This window comes from Trachurus trachurus, assembly GCF_905171665.1.
Source record: "Trachurus trachurus genome assembly, chromosome: 13".
In the NCBI taxonomy this organism is placed as follows: domain Eukaryota; kingdom Metazoa; phylum Chordata; class Actinopteri; order Carangiformes; family Carangidae; genus Trachurus; species Trachurus trachurus.
In genome coordinates this window covers 29,360,034-29,380,530 of record NC_139892.1, presented here as the reverse complement: position 1 = coordinate 29,380,530, position 20,497 = coordinate 29,360,034, and the positions used below count along the sequence as shown (strand labels likewise).

At 41.4% G+C, this 20,497-nt stretch overlaps 3 protein-coding genes across 3 annotated transcripts; all 3 read left to right on the top strand.

Moving 5' to 3' along the window:
* Positions 1-3,561: 3,561 nt before the first annotated feature.
* LOC310996175 (fructose-bisphosphate aldolase C-like) lies at positions 3,562-5,730 on the top strand (the record flags this gene model as incomplete). The annotated part of the gene is made up of 8 exons (XM_083985546.1): positions 3,562-4,023; positions 4,140-4,347; positions 4,443-4,497; positions 4,595-4,755; positions 4,837-4,920; positions 5,037-5,211; positions 5,318-5,517; positions 5,638-5,730. The coding sequence occupies exons 1-8, from the start codon at positions 3,908-3,910 to the stop codon at positions 5,728-5,730; spliced, it is 1,092 nt and encodes a 363-aa protein (XP_083841672.1). The 5' UTR covers positions 3,562-3,907.
* A 3,418-nt stretch (positions 5,731-9,148) lies between these two features.
* srsf1a (serine and arginine rich splicing factor 1a) lies at positions 9,149-14,051 on the top strand. Its single transcript, XM_083985547.1, has 4 exons — positions 9,149-9,650; positions 10,284-10,462; positions 12,201-12,373; positions 12,542-14,051. Exons 1-4 carry the CDS (start codon positions 9,463-9,465, stop codon positions 12,737-12,739), a joined length of 738 nt encoding a protein of 245 aa, XP_083841673.1. The 5' UTR covers positions 9,149-9,462; the 3' UTR covers positions 12,740-14,051.
* A 603-nt stretch (positions 14,052-14,654) lies between these two features.
* Positions 14,655-16,748, top strand: dynll2a (dynein, light chain, LC8-type 2a). The gene is made up of 3 exons (XM_083984664.1): positions 14,655-14,748; positions 15,278-15,439; positions 16,515-16,748. Exons 2-3 carry the CDS (start codon positions 15,308-15,310, stop codon positions 16,650-16,652), a joined length of 270 nt encoding a protein of 89 aa, XP_083840790.1. The 5' UTR covers positions 14,655-14,748; positions 15,278-15,307; the 3' UTR covers positions 16,653-16,748.
* The last annotated feature ends 3,749 nt before the right edge of the window (positions 16,749-20,497 follow it).

Here is a 20,497-nt window from a genome sequence, read left to right as displayed (position 1 = left end):
CGTGTAAATTTTAAGACAGGACTAGACACAAGAAACTTATTTGAGGAACATTTCCCAGAATCCTGCCGTTCTCCTCAATTTTTTGTTTCAGATTTTTTCAGATTTTCTCTGAACGTTACTCTCATATGGTCTGACTGCTGTATACGGATCAGAGACCGAATCCATAAAAAGGTTGATATGCTGAGTCAGCTTCAGTTATTACACAGAACATAAGCAGCAGCAGCAGCTGGTGCATTGGGGCTTCATGAACTTTTAAAAAAAAACCACTTCACTGCCCTGCCTCAGTGCTGAAGGTTGTTGGGGCTGTGTGCAGTCTTTACCTGCAGACACTACTCAGGGCTGAAGAAGGTGCTGCTGCTACACCAAATCTATAATTCAATCAATATCTAATTTCGTTAATATTGTCCTAATAATTGTGTACAACTGATCATCTGTCAACAATAATTCAATATCTCAATAACATATATCTATCAAGGACAAAATATGATTTTATGAAGGGTTACAAAACAAATGTTTACATAACATTTAATTTTTCATGTACTACCATTATAATGGGGGGGGGGGGGGGGGGGGGGGGGGGGTTGCTCTTTTTCCTCATTTAAATGTTTTTCTTTTCTACCTCACTATCCCAAAACTGTATTATTATCCTATCAAGCAATGCGGGGATATTTACAGTTCATCTGGAGTCACTGAACACTGAAAGTGTTACTATTTTGTGTTTTAAGATATCTACTGTAGAGAACGATTTTAAAAACAGTCTGTGGTTATGTTGTGTTCTTTTAATGTATTCACCCAAAGAGTGAACCTTTCCATTTTCTGTCCATTGTTAGGAACTGTCAAAGTGTAATATTCTTTCTTTTGTACAAAGTACTACATTATTTAATTAAACTTTGTAAGGAGGTCATTAATGTCAGTAAGAATACTCAGTGTCCCCAATTGGTATATCTGTTATATACTGTGCAGCATTAAAGTTCAGTCTTGGCCATCAAACAAAACATCTGGACTCAAGCTGAACTTACTAGCTTTTTCCAAAACTTTCAGTTCTTCTTTGGCAGATGTGAAATGTATACAGTCTAAAGCTAGCATTGATGTGACTATACCTGTTATCACCTGTTATGACTGAATGTGACATGATGGCCAGTGAGTGACTTGATGTGCTGAGGAAGACCATGAGGGTTGGTCAAAAGCTGTTAAATAAACAATACGTGGATTTTTAGCCATGTTTTGAAGCATAAATGATACACACACAAGCTTCCTTTAACAATGAAGTTGTGTGGTCATAAAATTGTAGATGTTAAAACTTTATTTTTTTTCTCAGCACACATCTTCTTTTGAAAGTTTACACTGACAAACAGTTTCATCACAGGGTCCATTCAGTAGGTGTTCTGAAGGTTAAGACTTAACTTTATGGCCACCATGGACAAGAAATGGAAAGTTGAACATCTGGAATTTCATGACAACTGGAACTTGTGAGGAAAGTTGTGTGATGCAGTCAAAAGTTCCAAAACAGAGAGACTGTTTTGTCAGCTGCTCATGGGTAAGTTTTCAATCTAAGCATCAAATACAAAATGGATAAGGAGATTGGACTGCACTGAAATCAACTGGATGAAATATGCCATATTGCAATTTACATGACAACATGTGACTTCCTGCTGCTTTTCTCCGAAGAGAATTACATAAAGTTTCTTAACCAGTGTTAAGTAGAGTGGCCCTGCTGCTATTTATTATCAATTATCACACGGAGGTTATACCTGGATACGTGATGGCCAACTTTCAGCCTCGAGTTGACCTATTTAGAGGAGTACTTACAAACCCATCGAGGACAAACTTAATAGGACAGAAAATTGAGGACCAGATTGAGTATCATCATTAAATGCTTTTTAATTAGGTAACAGAGAAAAAAAACTTAGAGTCCCAGCGGAGGCAGCCATGTATAATTGCTGTACTTCCTGAAGTCTTGTATCTATTTAAAACTGTATCTCCTGAATGGGAGTGCACCAACTCCTCCTCATGCTGCCTCCTGACATTGAATTCCCTCTCAGGCCCTTGTCTTAGACAGGTCCACCATGTCTGTGTTGTGGCTGTACAGTGGCAGGCAGTCCAGTGACCCATATCTGGTTTCAGAGGCACACTGACCCACAATAATGAAGAGAGGAGTCCCCTGCAATGAGTCTACTCAGTCTAAGCAAATATTAACATTAAATAATACACAACAGAAAACATGCATTCTCCTGACCGTTACCTGTAACTGCAATGATGCAGGGCAATTCATTAAAAATATCCAACTTTGTCAAATTATCACGGCTAAATAATAAAATAAAAATGTGGACCCATGGTCGTCGAAGCCAATTGGTCCTTTCAAGTAGATTTGTTTAATTTCTCCATGCTAGTGTTTTAAAACAAAGACAGACTCATTTTTAGTGTTAAATAAGTTTCTGTAATGGTGAGCTTTAACTTCAGAAGCCAATACAACACAAATATGATACAAAGGGGGAAACAGTTGGAAATTCCCTCTTCAAAATGGAAATGATTTGGCTGACCTCATTTTGATCTTATCTGGGCCGTATTTCCATTATTCATTTACATTGACTAGAACCTGGAAACGATTTCTATTTCTGACACATTACATAATTTTCTTTACAGTTTAAAGCTCACCAAAGAAGCCACCGAGTGCATGAATTGCTCTGAGACTCAAACACCCCTGTCGGAGTCTCAGAGGGTGAAGACCAAATTATCAGGAGAGTTGAAACCTGCCTTAGGGCACATTTTTACTAATTAAAATAAAAATAGCATGCCACAGGGTAGGGTTAAATGCTTAAATTAGGTTGGTATAGGGAGGGATTGGACAGAATACATCATTTATCATTTCACAGTTAGCCTGAAAATGGACTTAGGCAGACATGGTTTCCATAATTTTTTCCAAGTTATTTACAACACTGCATGTTTAGAAACACTACACTGAGTCTGTTGTTGCAAGATGACTGAAAGAATTGGCTACTAACATTTCCAGGTTCAAATAATGCAATTGCATGACAATTTCCTTTTTTTGCTACATTTAAATAGAACAGTGAATCATCGAGAATTTCTCATTTACAGTATATAGGACAAAAGTGGGCGTGTAAGCTCCGCCCAGAGGTGTTGGCTTATGAGGTGTGACACATTTGAGCTGGATACAAACTAGAGCTGACTGAGAGGCTCCGTCAGTGTTCATCACATAAGCAGACAGGACACCTTTCTGTCAGGTAAGACCTTTCACTGTTCATCTCTCTATGTGGGTTTACCTCGCCTGGCTTCTTTTAAATTTAGCGTTATCTCACTGACTTTAGTGTGTAACTCCATATGAGTCTGTATCAAGCTATTAAGTGCTAATTTGCAGCTTTTAGCAGGTAAGCAGAACAATGCATGTAGACAACTCTATCAACATTGGAGCGATGTGATCTGGCTATACGTTTTTTGTAAAGATCTATTATTTACATCTCTTCAGCTTTCAACGTTTACACCTAGGAGACATGTAGCTTATTTGACATTAGTCATAGATTCTTAACTTTTTATGCCATTGTAACACCTGATCCTGCCTCTTTAGCTTGTTTCACATGTAGCAGAGGACCGTTACCTCTGAGAAGACTTCATGAATATTTCCGTCACCTATTTATAGTGATCAGTCTTTTCTTGCATGCCAAAATGGTTAAGTTTTTTAGACCTGCCTCTACAGGAGACACTTAACCCGGTTATACACAGCATGACCAAACTAACTTAAGGTTGATCTATGGTAGTGGCAACAAAATGGTTCTGCTTCATTTGAGAATAAGAGAGATACTTCATAGAGGATACTGTATCTTTTTTGTGTTGTTTAAGTGTCTTAATAATACAACCATACGGTCATATCTTCTGCAATAAGTCACTCAGGATGACACACCAGTTCCCCACGCTCTCCGAATCTCAGAAGAGGGAGCTGCATGAGACAGCTCTACGCATAGTTTCTCCAGGGAAGGGCATCCTGGCTGCAGATGAGTCTGTGGGTCTGTAGCACTTGCTTGCTTCCTTCAATTCTGCAGTGACAATAAAAAAGCTGTCCAGTCTAAAGAGTGCATATAAACATCTTGCGTGCATCTCACCTGTAATATGTTCACCGCAGGAAGCATGGCCAAGCGGCTGGCCCAGGTCGGAGTGGAGAACACAGAGGAGAACCGCAGACAGTACCGGCAGATTCTCTTCAGTGCAGACGATCGCATCAACGGCTGCATTGGAGGGGTGATCTTCTTCCATGAGACGCTGTACCAGCACACTGATAATGGTGTACCCTTCGTCAAAATGATCAGGGACAGGGGTATCCTGGTTGGAGTCAAGGTGAGGCAGTTTAGTATGAAATGAAATAATTATGACCACCATTTATAAGAATTAGAGTTTACAATGTTGTTATTTCTTTATCCCTTACAACTCAGGTTGACAAGGGTGTTGTCCCCCTTGCAGGAACTTGTGGAGAAACCACCACACAGGGTCAGACAAAAACATCTTTTGGTTTAGTAAACTATTTCACTTATAGTCATTCCCTCTATGAAACGATTTATACTTTTCTCTCAAACCTCCTCCACAGGTCTGGATGGATTATCAGATCGTTGTGCACAGTATAAAAAGGATGGAGCTGTCTTTGCAAAGTGGCGCTGTGTCCTCAAAATCAGCGACGCCAATCCATCTAAACTGGCCATTACAGAAAATGCGAATGTTCTTGCACGCTACTCCAGCATCTGCCAACAGGTCAGACTCAGGACTCAGTAACGAGTAGATTGTCTATTTATACTGTATTTATGTGTTATTCTGATTTCGATTCTTGGCCAGCACGGCATCGTGCCCGTCATAGAACCTGAGATTTTGCCTGATGGAGATCACGACCTGAAACGCTGCCAGTACGTCACCGAGAAGGTGGGTTTCTTTCTTCCCCATGTACTGCATGTGCAAGGTTGTGTGAAGTTGATGATACAAGGCTTGTGAGTGAACGCTGCTGTCTGTGTGGGGGAATAATAATGTGTGGACTACAGGTCCTTGCTGCTGTGTATAAAGCCATGTCGGAGCACCACGTGTACCTGGAAGGCACTCTCCTCAAACCCAACATGGTGACACCTGGACACAGCTGCTCCACTAAGTACAGCCCAGAGGAGGTTGCCATGGCGACTCTCACCGCCATGCGCCGCACTGTTCCCCCAGCCGTCTCAGGTAAGCCAAAAACGCTGTTGTGTGTGTGTGTGTCTAAGGAGGATTAAGCGAATATACCAAATCTGCTGAGACGAAGGTTATGTCATATTTTCTTTTTCCCCCGCAGGCGTGGCTTTCCTCTCAGGCGGTCAGAGCGAAGAGGAGGCCTCTGTCCACCTCAATGCCATCAACAACTGCCCTCTGTCCAAACCCTGGGTCCTGACTTTCTCCTTTGGCCGTGCCCTTCAGGCCTCTGCACTCAGAGCCTGGAGAGGACATAAAGAGAACGAGAAAGCCGCCACTGAGCAGTTCATCAAGAGAGCAGAGGTGATTTTTTTTTTTTTTTTTTTACTGCGGATAATGCATGCATGTAATCCTTAAGCCTCAAGCAGAGTTTGTTTCCTGTTTTATGTTTGCTCCCTTGTTAAATGTCTCCTCTGTCCACAGGTGAACAGTCTGGCATGTCAGGGGAAGTATACTGGAGCTGATAACTACGGTGACCCTAACCAGCGTGCTTATGGATCCTGTTACGCATACTGAAGAGCATGAGAAGCCGCGTTTCAGTTAATGTTGTGTTCCTCCATTGCCAGAACAAAGACATATTAGAGAAGAATTGTACAGTAGATAATAGATACAATATTTCTGAAGATTGACACTCATGATGATTTTACATGAGAACAAGTGACAGCGTGTTCTTGCCTTGACAAATGAGGACAATCAGAATTTGGCCTTGGATGTTTCTAATGCATGTATTGAATGAAAAATACATATTTTACTTTTGTTATGGGTGTACAGTATGTTCCTGACTGTGACAGTGCCATAACTACAGCTTTAAAAACCTGCGCTTACTTACAAATACTGATTGCCATGTAAATTTCATTTTGGCTGCAGAACAATTATTAGTTTATAATACAGCACAGTTAATTGAATAGTACGAACAGCTGAACTTCTGAGGTAGTGTATCCCCCACATATTAGGTGGAAATTATGCAAGTTGTTGAAAGCTTCTGTGTCTGTTAGAAAGAGAGTGTGCATGAGGACTTATGTGTCTAGTTTTACTATTCATCTAGCAGTTACCATGGACAATAAGAAATATTGCAGCAGAGTTAGCCACGTGCTGATTTTCATCTGCAGTCCCTTGGTAGAAAGTACACTTAGCACAACAGTAAAATACACTGAGTGTGATTATAGTGTTGTCTAGAGTAATCTCGGTGTCTGAAAGTCTGAACGAACATATTGTAGTTCAATGTAAGCATTCAAACAATAAAACTGTCTTCAGGTAAATTCTGGTGTGAATATTGATTTTTGTGTTCCTCAAAATTTATAGGCTATAAAATAATCCACAGTTAATTACATGATTTTTTTTTTTTGATATTGTGCAAGAATCTATTGTCCTGTTAATAAATGTGTTAATATGGCAAGTGAACATTGGATACTTGGGACAACAATAGGATTACATTTATTTATTCTCAAAAGTACTTTTAATGTTATGCAAACCTTTATTATGGGGTATGAAGCAGGTCCTCTAGACTCTAGAACCCAGTAAAGTTGTTGCACTGATAATAAGATTATTTGCAAAAGGTTGAAATAGCATAGCAGCTCAAGCTTTTCAATAGTGTCACTCATTTATATGATAGAATCACTTTGTTGAAGCTGCTAGACTTCTCTTTATGACTAAGTTTGAATAAACAAGACCTTATTGCAGTAAATATCCAAAGTATTCTTTCCATGACTTATATGACTTATACTCATACGAAAAGTGCTTGTTAATCACTTTACGAAATTATAAATCATCAGTGGACAAAATGTCTACACAGGAAAGTCAGAAGTAACAGCATTTAAAAATATAGACAGAGAATAAACCACTACATCTAGCCAGCTGTACCTGCAAGTTAAAACACCTAACATGTATATCATCATAATTATCATTGTCAAATAGAAATCTAAGCTATTATAAATATTCTTATTGTCAAGGTCAATGTTTATTTATTCGTACCAGACGGTAAATTTGTTGTGCAGCAATCCCAATAAAAAAAAATAAAAAAAACAGCCATCATGCAGCAACAGACATCATGACAGACCAATCACACAATAGAAGATCTCCCTGGATCTAATATGAACAAGGTTACCTTGTGGCTACTCAGTATTACAATTTTGTGGGTGCGAAGCTACTTCTGTACTATTTTGTCCTAGCCTACCCTTGGGGACCACAAAACGACAGCCAGAACGAAGGAGCTGGAACTCACCATGCGGTGAACGGGTGTGAGGAGTCATTAAGAACAGAGCTGGCTTTACGCTGCAGCTGTGTGTCATAGAGGGCTGTCATTGTGAGTTGAGGCTCCCCAATTAGCCCATAGTCCATTTGATAACTTGTTTCAGGGATTTTTTGTCCTGTAGTGACAGATTACCAAACCAGGACACCAGGGCAAGATAACACAAACTCAATAAAAGCTTGATAAAATAGGGTAAGCATAGTTTTGTCAATATTAAAACAGGACAGTTTCTGAAGGTAAAACAAACACTGATGTCCCTTCTTACACACTGCTTCACAATTCTTGTTAAAAGTCAGTTTGGCATCAGTGACAGTCCCAAGATATTTGTAGCTCTCCATGCATTCTACAGATTGACCCTTAAAGACTGTGAGATCAGGGTTTGGAGTCTGTGTCCTAAAATCAATCAATAATCATGTCCCATGGCTGGATTCATTATTGTGCAACAAACTCAATAACTGTACCGTCTGCAAATTTTAAAATGTGCCTGTTTTCATAAACACTCTTGCACATGTTTGTGTAAGGATAAAAAGTAAAGCGGAGAGAACACATCCCTGAGGTGAGGTGAAAATGACTCAGATAAAATGCCATTCACTTTGACTATGAAGATTATGGCTCAGTTGAAAGTGCTCAGTAAGCCTTGTGGCTAATATTTGAGGTTGAATGGTGTTAAAAGCTGATAATATTCAGTCTAAAATGGGTTTTGTTCCCCTCCAGATGTTTAAATAAAAGGTTTAGCAGGGTACGTGTGGCATCTTCAACACCTCTGTGTGCCGTAAGCAAACTGCATAGGGTCAAGTGCATGTGCTGTCCTCCCAATAGTTCTGACTTGACAAGTTTTTCAAATGATTTCATTAAAAGAGAGGTGAGGGCGACCGGTCTAAAATCATTCAGAGTCTGTTGACTTTAGGAACAGGGATCATCTCTGCTTGTTTCCACAACCTGCACCTTTTGCTGACTCAGTCAGTTACACATTAAAAATGTCGGCCTATTGTAGGCTACCAACTATTTAATGTAGCCTACCTATTTGAAGTTGCATTTATTATTTATCCAAACATGATTACAATTGTTAGCCTATTATTGTTAAATGTGCATTTGTTTTCAAAACTTTGGCTACTTCTCTCACAAAACAGCTAATAAATATTTACCTGGCTGTCTTCAATCAACTTTGCTGCCTATCTTTTGTATACTCTGAAAATTGTTCTTTACGTGCAAGTATTGAGACTGTAGTGGACAAAAAAAGAAAATCCTGTTAGACCGTGGTGCAAAAATTGTCTGATAATGATTTTTTGTATTTTTTGATACGATACATGTAGGGGATCTATTGGGAAAATGAAAATGAGAAATCACAGCATGAAGCTAAAACTGTGTGATATGAAACATAAATGACTAACAGAAACACAGATAAAGAAAACGGACGAAGTAAATTGAGGCGGGCAACGGATAACTTGTAGCATATGCATAAATGTTTAATTTAAACGGGTTGGACCTTATGTTGTCCATGTACAGTATCAATTGTTTTTAATCACTATACTACTGATTGATCTATTTTTGTATTGTATTGTATTTTTTGGCAGATTTTGTAAAAAAAAATAATAATAAAAGAAATAGCTGATTGTTATCACTGCACCTGGTGAATTGGCGGACTATTTCGTACGGCGGATGTGTCCCGTGCGGCTGCAGTGTTTCCGGTGTTCATGAATGCCTCGGTAAAGGAGCGCGGTTCCTGAAGAAAAACGGGAGTAACAGGCTCCGCCGCGTCGAGAGCGTTGTCCGCACGGAGACGAACCTGCTGCCGAGTGTCACAGAAAGCGGCGGCGCCTTTCTCTGGTTTGTTTTCCTCCCTCCTCCCGTCGGACGACGCGCAGCCGCCTGGAGCCTGGTCTCAGCGTGCCACCCCCCCCCCCGCCCCCTCCTCCAGGCAGAGAAGAAACCTTACCAGCACCAGCAGCAGCAGCGAACCGCTAGCTCAAGTCTCGGTCTGTCCGTTAGCAGCAGCAGCGATGTCGGGTGTAGTGCGAGGCCCCGCTGGGAACAACGACTGCCGGATTTACGTGGGAAACCTGCCCCCAGATATCCGCACGAAAGACGTGGAAGACGTGTTCTACAAATACGGAACCATCCGAGACATCGACCTGAAGAACCGGAGAGGTGGCCCGCCTTTCGCCTTTATTGAGTTCGAGGACCCCAGGTAAGGAGCTACCGACGCTAGGCTCGTTATAGGCCGACAGCAGCGCCATTGTGTGGCTGGCCAAGGCGCGGGCTAACGCACCACTCACGGGTGCAGACTAAACCCTGGGCTCCTTGCACCATGCTCCAGGGGCGAAACGTGGTGTGTATGTGCGCTTTCGGTTTCGCCTTTGCATACCACTCGTACTTGGTGAAAATCGACAATGCACCCCATTGGAAAAAGCTGTTTTTGTGCTTTTGTTTTTATCACGTCCCAAATGCTCACGCGGAACACCCACTCTGCTTTGTTTCTGTCCTGTACTTGTTAAGTTCCGCCAGTGCTCACACAACTTTACGCTTGATTTGCAGCGTTCAGCCTCCGCCAGGGTGCTTTTCTTTGCAACCACGGAAGGTGCAAACTGGTTACTTTTATTTTTCTTCACGTGTAGATCACAGCGATAGATGGTGTAGATAATATGCATTGCTGAAGTTGTGTGCACGTCTGCAAGGCGGATTAGGGAACCAGATGAAGCTAGCCGCCAACATGGCTGACGCCGTCCGTGCCCGCATTCTCCCTGCTGCATGCATGTGCATCTTGAACCCTGCAGCCCGCCGTGTGCTAATGTTGAAAGAAACTATTGTGCTTTGTTGACAGGGACGCCGACGATGCCGTCTACGGACGTGATGGGTATGACTACGATGGTTACAGACTGCGTGTGGAGTTCCCTCGTAGCGGCCGGGGCTCCAGAGGCGGTTTTGGAGGGATCGGCGGGGCTCCCAGGGGCAGATACGGGCCTCCATCCAGACGCTCCGAGTACAGGGTCATTGTGTCGGGTAAGTAAACTCAGCCACTCGGTTTTTATTATAGGAGGCGGTGCCCTGCTGGACTGCTGCTAATGTTTTGCTTGTATGGCGGGAGTTGTCTTTCTGGAGTTGTAGTGATGAGCTGCAACAATGGTCAATGTTTATTTTGGCTCTACGTTCAGTGCACTCAAGTTTGGACATTATTGAAAGGTTAGATGTGGATCTTGCAGACAGCCACTAACGAGTAATTTAAACACTTATTCTTTCACATGTACCCCAGATCAATGCAAAGAGTCTTCCTAATTTAGAGAACAATGGCTCTTTCTTTTCATTGAAATGTGATATGGCTTGCAGTTAATGCAGGCAAGAGTTGATAACATGTAATGCAGGTCAGTGTTATTACTAGTGGTGTAGAATGAGATGGGAAGATGTATTTTTCCCTGATAACCCTAACAAATTATACTGCTGTCTTATTGTATAAGCTGAATGTAATACTAATTCATTTCAAAGGGACAGTGCTTATTAGGAATACATGTAAATGAGCCAGACTTGTCCTTGAAGACTCATTTTCATGTGCTGTCCCCAGTGTGATGTTCTAAAAGCACCCTATAAATAGAACAAATTCATGTGTACCACACAATAAATATGCACTATAGTTGGCCCGCAACCAGCTATTATCTGGATTTAAGACAGCAGTGGGGTTTATTTGAGTTGCTACAATGTTAAAAGTTCAAGTATCATTTTGTCCAGCAAACACCAAAATGTTGATTTTACTATCACAGACTGGGAGGGCAGAACATTTGACCAACTGAAACCAGATCGTTTTGGCAGACAGTCAAAAATGACATGAAACGATTGAATGATTACCATGAAAATTGAAATTATGTAGTAATTTATCAAGGGATAATGTCATCCTTGCACTGAAGTACAACACACATCCTCAGTAATTAATGCCGCTGCATAACACTCTTACAAGCTGTAGTATAAGCAACGGCATGGCTTGGAAAACCTTTTACTAGGCAAAATGTTAAAGCTACAATTTTCTGACCGATAACCAACGCTTGTTACCCGATTATTAACTGATAAGATTACAACGCTCGCACAGATGATCACTTTTTCTTTTCTTTTTTTTGCCGCTAAACACACAAGGCCGCTGCAACAGCTGATCAGGGCCACATCCACTGTGCTTTGTCTCAGCTGCGCTCACATGGAGGTTAGATCGTCCAATGTTGAACTGTTTTTATACAAAGTGCAGCCAAACACCTGACTGAAGACAGAGGAACAGCAGATTGAGGCTCCTCTGTGGAGCTGCAAGTGAACTGGCTGGAGAGCACAGCAAAGTCCTTTTTTTTTTTTCTTTTTTTTTTGCGCAGCACTGTTACAGGTGATGCACATCTATGTCTGTGTAGGCAACATTTGTTGTCTGAGCTTCCTTCATCATAGGGGCTGCACAGCACATAGGTTACTGTCAGTCCTCCTGTGTAACTTTTTGCTGGGAAATATGACTGCAGGCACGTGGAAGTCTGCACGTGTCGACACGCCCCCATGAGTTGACGACATAAGGAGCTATTTTTTTTTTTTTTTTTAAACTTAACCGATAGTATTCATCGGTCAAAGTTCTTGTTAGAGGTTAAATGGTTAATCATGTGCATCCCTAATGTCGGTATTTCATGCATAGGCTGCGAGCTCATGGCATGTCTCACTTGTCTTTCGCTCATGGCATGTCTCGCTTGTCTTTCGCTCATGGCATGTCTCGCTTGTCTTTCAGGGCTCCCTCAGAGCGGCAGCTGGCAGGACCTGAAGGACCACATGCGCGAGGCAGGCGATGTGTGTTACGCTGACGTTTTCAGAGATGGAACTGGGGTTGTAGAATTTGTGCGCAAAGAGGACATGACCTATGCCGTTCGAAAGCTGGACAACACCAAATTCCGCTCGCATGAGGTATGTGTACTGATTTGATTAACTGTCATGGATAATGTTTCTTTGCTGTGTCGAGGTGAGTACTCTAAAGGAAATGCCACATGTTTTGAAGCACAACTGGCTCATTTCCTATTTCCACCAAGGGAGGAATGTTGTCTTTTCAATGTCAAGTTTTCTTGTGTCTGCCAGGGAGAGACTGCTTACATTCGTGTGAAATTAGACGGTCCCCGCAGCCCAAGTTACGGAAGATCACGCTCCCGCAGCCGTGGCAGTCGGAGCAGGAGCCGCAGTCGGAGCGCCAGCCGCAGTCGCAGCAATTCCCGTGGTCGTGGCAGAGGATCCCCCCGCTACTCGCCTCGTCACAGCCGCTCTCGCTCCCGTTCCTAAACCTTTCTACCACTGATGTTTTGCCCTTTTGATGTACACCCCCTCTCCCCCTGTTTTTACCTCTCATGAGTTTCTCCAGATGTCTGCTATTGATTTTTAATTTTTGCATTTCATGTCCCGGTGTCCTTGTGGATGATCTTGGTATGTAGATGTACCCTTCCTTTGCCCCTCACTCTTTCCCCACCCCTCTCCAACTGCTTTGTCCTCTTGTTTTCTCCCTCTCTCCTACCTGTCCTCTCAATTTTTGCACCATTAGGAATTGTGCTGTGTTGTACTTCAAAAATGTTGAGTTGGTATGAATTACACTCAATGTTTTTGCAAGTATTGAAAATTGAGTTTTGTTTCTTTTCTTTTTTTCTTTTTTTAAAGAATTAGCTTCTCGTTGGATATGTTGGGTGGGCTGTTTTGATGGGGAGCCCATTGCTTAACTGTATTTTACCCTTGTGTCTTCCTTTAGACATCTGAAGAGAAGGATTAAAGTGATTTGGAATAAAACCATTGTGGAGCACATTTCATTTGTATGGTCAGGATAGGACATCTAATTGAGGAGCAATCAGGTCGAGGCAATGGTACGCTTCATATTCCATAAATTGAACGTTTTGATCGGTTGCCATATCATGCATGTCATATTTAACAAAGCCATATGTGCTGTACTTTGTTATATATATGAAAATGAAATTTTGAACATGCTACTCTGACTTGTGACAGATTAAGCAGTCCTAGATCAAGTGTTGTGATGTAAGTGTAACATCTTTGCTGTCAAATGTAAAATTCTGAATCACTACTTTGTTGCAAAAGCGTCCCACTTTTAACTTAAATGTCCTCAAATGTTTTAACTTCAGGGAGTGATAGTTTTGTGGCATTTTTTTTTTCTTGATCTGACATGAGTGCTCAACATGGAAAAATTAGGCCCAAAAATCTTGACATTTTATTCTAACGGTCTGCCTCTGATTTTCTTCCTGGTATTTCAAGGTTTTGATTGGAGGAGTGGCTCAGTGGATCCCAATCCTTGGAGCTGGATGAGTGGATCGATTAGGGAAGGGATAGGCAAGGATGGATGCTCGGAACGGGATCAGTTTTCCAGGATTCAAATGAGTTGATTACAGAACTAAAAAAAAACGGGGAGTCCCAGAGCAACTTTTTTTTTTCCTATTAGGCCCTCCCCCTGCCTATCTTTAAAGTTTTTCAGTGGTAATGGCTTTATTTTACAAGAACGAAACTGAGGACCAGGAAGTTGGATCAAAGGATGGAATCGTAGATGCCTGGTATGAAGCAAATAATTAAAAAAATTGGGGCGGTTGGGAAGGGGTATTATTTGGGAGTAGTTTGTATGTTTAATTTTGCTTAATCTTACTTTTTCTCTTAGCATTTTCAATAAAACATTTGAAAAACAAGGACACTTGGTTTGTGTTTATTTGAAACGTAAACCCACATGAAATATCAGACTGACATCTATGCATGAACCAATTTAAACCATTGCAATTAAAGCTACAGCAGGGTTGCTGTGAATATAAGTACAGAAACTGTGGAAAAACAAAACACGAGGAATTGGCATATTGAATATTGCAGAAAACGCACACCAATATAACAGAGTGTAGGTGTATTATTCAAAGCCCCGGTGTGTAAGCTGTGGCCGATGAGACACACGGCCGACAGATACCTACCTGCAGCCAAGGTCTCGTTTCCTTTTAGCCCACAGTCGGTGGTGGTGGTGGTGGTGTATACTGTGAATGATGCATTGTGGGATGAAATAAGATGCCGGCAGACAGGAGCTGGAGAAAAACGCTTGCAACACACGGGAGGCTGCGGCCCAGCCAATGGCAGGGTGCAGCATACAGCAGAGGGGCGGGGAGCTGGCGGAGAGAGCACAGCAGAGAGCCAACCTACCTACATGCTTATTGTGTAAATCTTTAAAAAGCAATTAGCCGCAGCATCATCTAAACCTCCGAACCCACGACCGGCTGAAACGCATCCTCGCAAAGTAGTGTTTGCTGTTCGCTGGAGAAAAGGTGAGTGGCGGATTTCAATGATCTGAAAGAAACTGACTTGCATGTCTTGACAACATATTTCTGATTCGACTTTCTCCTATGATGGTGAGCTTTCACTGGAGGTCTTTACACATTTCGGTGGCTAGTGTGTATGTAGATTGTATTGTCACTGTAATAAGCGTGTTGAGCTTGTACAGATAAAGTAGACATATTTTTGATACTTTTGATCCTGATGCAGAAGCTGTTTTTATCGGTAAGTGATTTAAGCCAAGTAATTTAACTCCACCTGTATCAAGTTTCACAGCCAATCTATGCAACGCTCAGGTCGTCGTCTTGTCCTAAAAAAAAAAAAAAAAAAAACTAGTGTAAGTTAATGGTTGTGAATGAGTGCGACTGGTAGAGAAAACTGTGGGCCAGTCTGCTGCGTGTGACTGATGTTTGCGATGATCCGGGTGGCCTAAACCATCCCCATCACCACGTGCGGTGTTAATTTTCAGTGCAGTAGCCTACGTCCGAGTGAACGTGCGCCTTCCTCCCTCTCCCCCCCCAGCAGGCATCATCATCATCATCCTCAACAACCATGACTGACAGGAAAGCTGTGATCAAGAACGCGGACATGTCCGAGGACATGCAGCAGGACGCCGTGGACTGTGCCACCCAGGCCATGGAGAAGTACAACATAGAGAAGGACATTGCAGCGTACATCAAAAAGGTGAGACAGGATGGGTGAGACAGATGGATCCAAGGGAGCTCTGTGAGCTTACATCAGTGGCACATGATCTGCAAATTCAGAGCCTTTTTTATTCTCTGATCTATTTTTGGTCAGTGTGAAGACAAGGCTCTTATGATCAGGGCCGTAGCCAGGATTTTTCTATTACAGTGAGTTGTTGAATCCTCAAGCCCCCCCACCCCCTCAAAAAGCACCACCACCTCCTCTTAGGAAACACACAACAAAAAGAAAGGTCTCCACAGTTTTTCAAAAATATTTAGCCTACATTATTCATGTTTTCAATAGTAGTACAAAAAGTCTAAAAATCCTAGGACCAGCCCAGAAAACATAAGTTGTAGGCTACAAGTTTTTATCAGTAGAGTTCCCCAACAGCTAGAGCTGAATTCATTAATTATGTAGGCTCAGTAGATTATCAGCAGCTGCTTGAATATCAAAAGGTATCAAAACCTTGCTGGGTCCACCTTGTTGTGGAGTATTTATTGCTCACATCTGGCTTTGTCATTATAGTAAACTTAAAGGTAGAGTCTGTAGGATTTTCCTAAGAAAATAAAATATAGACAAATACAAAATAAATCCTGCTTAATCATAGTAGCCTAGTTGGGACGTTTCTGGGCAGGGAGTCGGTGTGTTTTCCCCAGACAGTTTCTCCCAACTTAACAGCGTCCAGTTGTCTTGGTAGTAGTAACAAATATTGAAAATCTGAAGGCCGAAGTGGAGACAGTTTCCATGTGAACAGCAGTTAAACATGGGTCAGTCCTGGCAACTGCAGTGCTGCCAGGGTCAGGGGGCGTGCACAGTTGAGCCCGAGAGGATGGGCTCAATTTGAATGTGGTGTTTACAAACTGCAACGGACAAACCTCTGCCTTTTATATTTTTTGTGTTTTTACTATCTATGGAATAACACAGGCACTGAAAAGTTATCACGCTATCTGACTTTTAACACTTGAAATAATGATGCGATTCATTTAATTTATGCATTAGTAATGAAATCACAGGTTAATTATCTTTACATCACTGGTTTGTGTGCATTCATTTTGCACTTTTGTACTTTTTTCAGGAGTTTGATAAGAAGTACAACCCCACCTGGCACTGCATCGTTGGGAGGAACTTCGGCAGCTACGTCACCCACGAGACAAAGCATTTCATTTACTTCTACTTGGGCCAAGTGGCCATCTTGCTCTTCAAGTCTGGCTGAGAAGTTTCTGATGGGTGTCGAGGAGTTCTTCTCCCTGAACCTGATTTGGAAATGCACTGGTGGCTGATGTCTCCCATACACTAATAACGACATACCATAATGATGCAAAACCGGCCGTGCGCAATTGCATGGACTATACACTATTTAATATGTATGTTACAGTAAGTTTACTTTTTGATAGTTGCCATTTGAATGCAACTGAAGTAGTTTTTGTTGATGCTGTTAAATTCTAGGTTGTAAAAGATTTCAACGTGGCCCTTGATTGTATAATACAGGAAAGCTGTAGAATGTAGTGGTGCATCTGCTTTCCTTCACAAATGGCATGGCCAGACCCTCTTATGAGACTCTATCAGTCAGTTTAGATGGTGAAGTCATACTGTGTGCACCAGTTAAACGGTTCATTATCAAGATATTAACCTGTGATCATGAAAAGAAGTTAGATATTGTTAATAAAACTGTCAGGTTCATGCAATGAGTTAGTTCACCTTACAGCGTGAGTTCAGTCTATTACCGCTGTATTACCAATTCAAAGGGATTATGTTGTCTGGAGATACACATATACAAACTTTTTCAATTTGGATTAAAAGCAAATCCCCAACAGAAGTGAAATTATAGCAGCCGGTTTCAGAAAAGATGTCACATCATCCAACACACTTGACATTTTGGAACCAACACGAGCCAGTGCAAGCATTTCCAGGGATGTTTAGTTTGTCAGTGCTTAAGTTTTCACTGTGAAGAACGACAGAGCAAATAAAGCTCACATACATAGACCTTAGCCTGTAATGTCCGAGTAACAACATACAGACCGGTTACCAGAATCTCCCAGCTCACCCACATAGATTTTCAGTCTTATAATCCTATGTTTCTGCATGTTTGGAGGATGATAAACATTATTTCTTTAACTGTCAGACATAAACAAAATCTCATCTTGGAGCTAAATGATTTGCGTTATTTAACTTTCACTTTTAGGTATGTAGATATTGAACTGAGCCAATGTGTGTCTTGTCCCAATAATTTCTATAAAGCAGCTTAAGGAGGGAGATTTAGATAGAAACATCTGCAGTCAACTCCATCCAGGCTACCAACGCCCCCGTGTTTCAGATGGTTGTGTCGTATTATGTGGCTTGTGAATTATTTCAAGTTGCATTATCCCCTTTATTTTTTGCATTGCCAGTGTACTGCCAGACAAACAGGAAAGAGTAAGCATTTGGTGTTGGGGCTTCTTATACCAACTGCAAGCAAGTGTAACTCTTGTCTTAGCACATTGATCTTGGGTTTAAGTTCCTTATGTCGGTATAATTAGTTTGAAATTGCAATGCACAATGTTCAGATGTTGATAAAAGTGTGTACATTGGGAGGGCAGATTAGAGAGATTTAATCCATTGAGTTGGATAACACAAATGTTGCTTGCTGTGCGGCAGGAGTGGAGTGTTTACTCAGATGTTTGCTCCCATGTTCCAGCTATGGGTGAAATGTGTGTCTCTCGCGTTAGCTCGGGTTGTTCTGGAGGGATGTCTTCCTAACTATTGTCAATGTAAACTGATTTAGTATTGTTTTCCTCTGGCATGTATTTTTGCTGTGTATGTGTAGGAGCCGTTCCAATGCTGTTAAATTTTGCACAAAACGTGTGCCTGTCATTGCTCTCAACTGTAACCGGCTTGAGTACAATTGCACTTCATTAGAACTATCCAGTAGGTTGCTACAGAACCAAAATCGTATAAACTCGATAAAATAAAAATTAATTGTTGACTTATTACACTGTCGCTTTTTATTTTGTCAATTTACATTTTGCAGGAAACATTGACTGATTATTTGATTCACAGAAAACATGTAGTCTACATTTTAGAGAACAAATTAGTCAAGTATTTTTACATGTAGGATATCGACAATTTTATTTCCTTGCATTAGAATAAATGTTTTGGTATGTCCTTACAGTAAGTACATTTCTGGTCTCTATGAAATTGGCTATATTTAAAGGTAAAGTTGTATAGTTGTATAACTTTGCAGTAGTTAGTTAACTAACTGCTGGCCAACTTAGCTTACTAAAAATGAAGTTCACAGGCTAAAAATAATGCCCACTACCTCCATATATTAAAACCCCCCATATTATGTGTTAAATCTTTTTTATATATCTCTAGTTGTTTCAATTCCTTGTGCTATAGCCTAAGCTAATAGGCTGGCACTACTTACATTTTTTTTTAAATTTATATTTCATAAAAGATAATATCATTAGAGCCGTCAATTGAGCACTAATTAAACTGTGATTACTGACCTTAAATACGATTGGAATATGATAGCAAATGCCAATTTAAAGCACAGTGGTTTGCATAACATTAGTGTTCAATGCAGCAGCTGCAATCTTACGTGATTGCAGCTGTTGAGTGTATTAACCTGAGCGAAAGTACTATATTGCTCAGCATCTTTTCATTTATAAAGGGTCTTTTTTTCCAAGGTTACATAGTTTGGCCTTGAGTAATTTATAAAGCAACTCAGTATGCAGTCACTCTAGCGTCTTAAATGTGCTGCTTTTATCTACACTGCAAACTGTTTGTTTAAGGATTATGTAGCTTTTGCTAGTCGTGCAGTTGCAAAATGTGACAAAGCTGTTCGAAAAGAAGAGAAAATACAGCAAAACACTGTACAATGTGAATAGGAAAGTAGAAGAACATTATAGACTTCAGACTTCAAGTCCAGGCGTTAAAGCTATAAGGCACACAACTGAGGCTCAAGTGGACATGTGTGAATCCATGGTCCATAGGCCGGTGCATATTCTCATTTGTCCAGGTCATAGTATTTCAAAGGAGGTTAAATCGAAAGCAACTGGACTTAGTTATTTGTCTAGGAAGACGTTTCACCTCTCATCCAAGAGGCTTCATCAGTTCATGTACGCAGCTAACCAGGCTGGGACTGGTCCAACTATCTGGTGTGGAGACTCACTATTTAACCTCTTGTGTGGGCGTTCACAAGTGATGATGTCACTGGTTCCCTTTTTTGCTCCAAGTGCCAACGACAGTCGTTGGAGTGACAGTCGTTGGTGGGAAGTTGGTTTCGACTTCGTTAGTGCCCTATTGTGTTCTAACGGCAGTCGTTGGAGTCACTTGCCACTTGTGAACAGTGGTTGTTCTTTGAGGCTAGATGGTTGAGTCTCCTGGGAAGGGATGAAAGGGCAGCATTGTAAATTGGGGATAGGTGGTGTCTCAGACCTCCTCCCCTGTTGAGGGAAGGTTTTTCTACTTTTACAAAAATGGCTTCTTTAACTCCTCTTTCAAACCATCTGTCCTCTCTGTCTAGGATTTGGACATTGCTGTCCTCAAAGGAGTGGGCTTTCTCCTTGAGATGTAAATGAACAGCAGAGTCCAGTCCTGAGGAGTTTGCTCTCCTGTGTTGGGCCATGCGTTTATGCAGTGGTTGTTTTGTTTCTCCAATGTAGAGATCTTTGCATTCCTCGTTGCATTGGACTGCATACACCAGATTGCTTTTGTGGGTGTGTGGTGTTCTGTCCTTAGGATGTACCAGTCTCTGTCTGAGTGTGTTGCTGGGTTTGAAATACACAGGGATACGGTGTTTGTTGTTGTCAATCAACGCTGATTGATATATGGTCCATAGCAACAGATGTGTGAGATCTTCACTCAGAGATGTAACGTTTGAGGCTCCCGCCATAAGCTTTAAATAGCTTCTTGGGAGACCTGGCGCTCCACACATCTGCTTCTGTTCTTTTCTGCTCTGTCTACTAATGTCATGTGTGTTGTGCGAAATAAATACTGAAAAAAAAAAAAAAAAAAAAAAAGGACAAACCATGTAACTGTTCCTCAAGTTGATGTGACACTGCGGTGCTCATCCATGTG